The sequence below is a fragment of the Beta vulgaris genome, chromosome 1 (genome assembly GCF_026745355.1).
Source record: "Beta vulgaris subsp. vulgaris cultivar EL10 chromosome 1, EL10.2, whole genome shotgun sequence".
Classification (NCBI taxonomy): domain Eukaryota; kingdom Viridiplantae; phylum Streptophyta; class Magnoliopsida; order Caryophyllales; family Amaranthaceae; genus Beta; species Beta vulgaris.
The window spans coordinates 39,374,359-39,378,057 of record NC_079202.1 but is presented as its reverse complement, the minus strand read 5'-3'; the positions used below and the strand labels follow the sequence as shown (position 1 = coordinate 39,378,057).

Here is a 3,699-nt window from a genome sequence, read left to right as displayed (position 1 = left end):
AACAGGTTGCTTTAATTTCTGTCCACCCTTACCCCTTTTCAGTCCGTTCGCCATGGCTCCAGCAGCTGTTGAAGAACTAAATCAATGGAACAGTAAACAATATTCTAGAGAGAAGTTAGAGACTCCCTCTCTATACCCATTTTAACTCCATGTCGCTATAACTTCAATTTGTAATAAAGCTGCAATTTTAAGTAGATCACTTGGTTTTTTTTATTATATATTTACATAAAAGAAGGTGAAAATCGATAAATTGGAAAAAGGAGAGCAATCTTCCTGATCCTTAAAACTAATCATATTTGGAGTCTGTAAACAAATTCATTTAAATATATATCCAGCATACAGTGAATGTTAGTTAACCTATCTATCACCGATCAACAATTAGTAGAAAGATGATGGACAAGTAAAGTATAAACAAATGCTCTCATGAAAAGAAACAATAGTTGGCTCGTACACTAAATATATATAACTCAAGGCATCGTTCGGGACTAATAACTAGTTTATATAGTTTTAAGCAAAAATAAAAAATAATTATATGTTTAAGTTTTCAAAATCCTTCCAATTTCTAAGATAAATAGTTGCAATTATATATTTAATCCTTTCAAGGCTTTTAAATTTTTTTAATCCCATAATAGCTCAGAAGTTAGTGTAATAAAACGAAAAGTAATTAATAATATCTCTTTCCGTAACTTATGCATCTTACAAATATCTCATTGTATGTATGGATAGTTTAATATTGAAAATACAAAAGGAAGGCAGTCTATATTTACCTGCTTTGCAAGTTTCTTTTGCTATTTATTTTTATTACTCTCGATCTAGCTAATTTAATGATGGGTTTTGTTTATTTAAAAGTGTAAAAGAGATTAACTAATTAGAAGTTAAAGGTAGAGGTATATATTATTTAAAACCTTAACTTTCATTTTTATAGTAAAGCTAGTTGTTGGGCACGGGGAATAGCATGAGAATTTACTAAAACAAAAATGATGTATTATACGGGGTTGATAATTCGTCGCAAGCACAAGCCATATAGAACTTGGTAATCAAACAACCATTGATGATCACCAAAGACGACCAAGGGTTGGAGACATCTTACAAATATTTTTCTTCACTTTATGAGGAACAAAAAAGTAATCTAAGAAAGGCCATAACACCTATGACAAGGCATGATTTAACCATTTGTGGGAGATGAGTAACATATGGCAAGTAACAATTCTTGTTCACACATTTTAATGATAGTATATAAAAAATTATTTGTATTATAATTCTATCTTATGGTAGAAAGTACTTGTATTCATGTGTGCATCCATGTGTGTAGTTGTACATAATCTTTTTATGGTTGAGAGGTCCCAATCCTTTTATTAAATGGAATTAGAGAATTATAACTATTTTCTAAGGAAAAATAATAACGCATAATGTCAAAAAATATTTTTTGTACACAATATGCAAAATTACTTGACTAAATTGATGTTCATGACAAAAATAAATCACTTTGGCATTCCATTAAATTTGTGAAAAGGTTTATCATAAATGTAGTTTTTCCCGACAATCTTGATATGATAATAGTTTTTTCAGATTTTTCATCATATACCCCTAATGAATTTTTTTATTCACCCTATACCCTTGATATTTTCAAAATTCGCCGTATAACCCTCAATTTCTTGATAATTCACCATACAACCTTAATGATAAATGATTATCAATTTTTTTAATCATTAAGCCTTGATTCCATTACTAATCCTTATTTCACCCCTATTTCACTCATTTACCCTAACAAATTAGCATTTAAACAATACATAAGGCCAAAGAAGAAGCAAGAGCGTTATGGACGAAAACAGCTAAAAGGGGCCATTTGTGGTGTTTTAATGGTATTCAATTACGTGTAACGACTCAAATAGGGTTTAATTAGGATTTAGTAACAGAATTAGGATTAATGATAAAAAAAGTTGGTAATTGTGATAAAGGGTACATGGTGAATTATCAAGAAACTGAGGGGTATACAGTGAATTTTGAAAATATCGAGGGTATATGGTGAATAAAAAAATTTGTCGGGGTATATGGTGAGAAATCCATAGTGTTTTATTTTTTATTTTTTCAATTCAAAATCATTATTGATGACCAAAAGAAGGGAATAAGAATACATCGAACATATCAACTACAAGGGAACGCGGAGGAAAACAAGCCCTCCACCTTCTAGGACAGGTTTCAGAGCAAGCAAAACAAAAAGCAGCCCCTAAACAAGGCCCAGCAGAAGAGCAAAGCAACCAAACAACAACAACACCTACTTAATAAGTAATGTTCTTAACTGATCATTACACCTATCCTTCACATTATGCAAACCATACACCACAGAAAACATCCATTGATCTCCAGCATGTTTATCAGTCACACAACAGTGAATAATTTGAGCAGATTTGTGAATGATTTGAAGAGTGACAACAGTAGGATTCCAAGCAATCCAAATCCTACCTCTATCTGAAGCTTCATATTTATGCACCCAGTTCCATGTATTTCCAAACTTCTTCAAGACTTTATCCTTATTGTGAGCTTTAACTCTAGTTTCTAATAAAGCCGTGAGAGAAATACTATTCTTACCCATAAACTTCCTTATTTCACCTAGTTTGGCAAGGTTGTTCAACCCCCTTACATTCCAAGTGCACACTATCATTAACCTGGGGAAACTGTGAATGTGCTACTCCTAGCCTCATCCATTAAACGAGTTACAATTGCTGGCCCTTCCATTAACATTGCATCCTTCCCCTTCTGCCATCTAGTAACAATGTTCGACACCGGAACTAGAGGAACATCAATCCTTTGATCCCCTGCATTATTAATGGGTTGCACATCCCTTACATTAGTCGATGGAACAACCCCTGTAGCAAAATCTAGATTGGCAACCATAGCCTTGCCCGGATTGTTCGCCACAACTGTTGTCACTTTAATAGTACTAGGTTTTGGTTGAGTGACTTTAAGCACCAATTTCTGAGTAACTTTAGTCACTTCTTTCTCCTTGCTCACCTAAGTAATCTTCTTTATTGTACAATCATGCCCTATAGTAGCACATTTGAGCTGAGGTACTAAGAAGGAGCTCACTCATAATGCACTTTTTGCTCAATAGCTCTCCCTGAAGCATCCTCAACATAAATACTCTTAGGCAGTTCCTTAGTAACATCAACTTCCACGAACATTCGAGCAAAAGGAACTCTTTGTTGTTGTGTAGTACATTCATCAACAAAAAGAGGGATCCTAACCATACTCCCTATTCTACTTAGACATTCAGGACCCCAGTATTTAACTGGCAGGTTATACAATCTAATCCAAAGAGGAATCACCCTTAAAACTTCATTTTGGAAATCAAAATCCGGAGTCCATGCCTTAAGAGCCATAGGTCTACTATTGATCATATGAGGGCCAACATATAGAATCTCATTTATGTCATCAATAGAGGCAAATTTAACAATGAAATAACCCTTATCATGGAGAAATTTTTTTAGCTTAGACACATGATTTCATTTTTACTCTATAAAACGAGTTAAAGCTCCTATGGAAGGAGTTTGACCAACAACATGTAGGATAATAGTAGTGGACGAAGTTTCAGAAAGTTTACCAACCTCATCTTGATCAAGCATAGTAATTTCCTTACCTTCTTTCATTAGAGTAGGAAGAATTTTAGTGTAGCTCCCTTAGCAGTAAGGGTTTTGCCAG

General features: G+C 33.6%; 1 protein-coding gene across 1 annotated transcript; it reads right to left on the bottom strand.

The window, feature by feature from the left end:
* Positions 1-2,275: 2,275 nt before the first annotated feature.
* On the bottom strand, positions 2,276-3,380 carry LOC125492655 (uncharacterized). Its single transcript, XM_048635346.1, has 3 exons — positions 3,099-3,380; positions 2,667-3,012; positions 2,276-2,556 (listed from the first exon to the last, which is right to left on the bottom strand). The coding sequence occupies exons 1-3, from the start codon at positions 3,378-3,380 to the stop codon at positions 2,276-2,278; spliced, it is 909 nt and encodes a 302-aa protein (XP_048491303.1).
* Between the last annotated feature and the right edge of the window lie 319 nt (positions 3,381-3,699).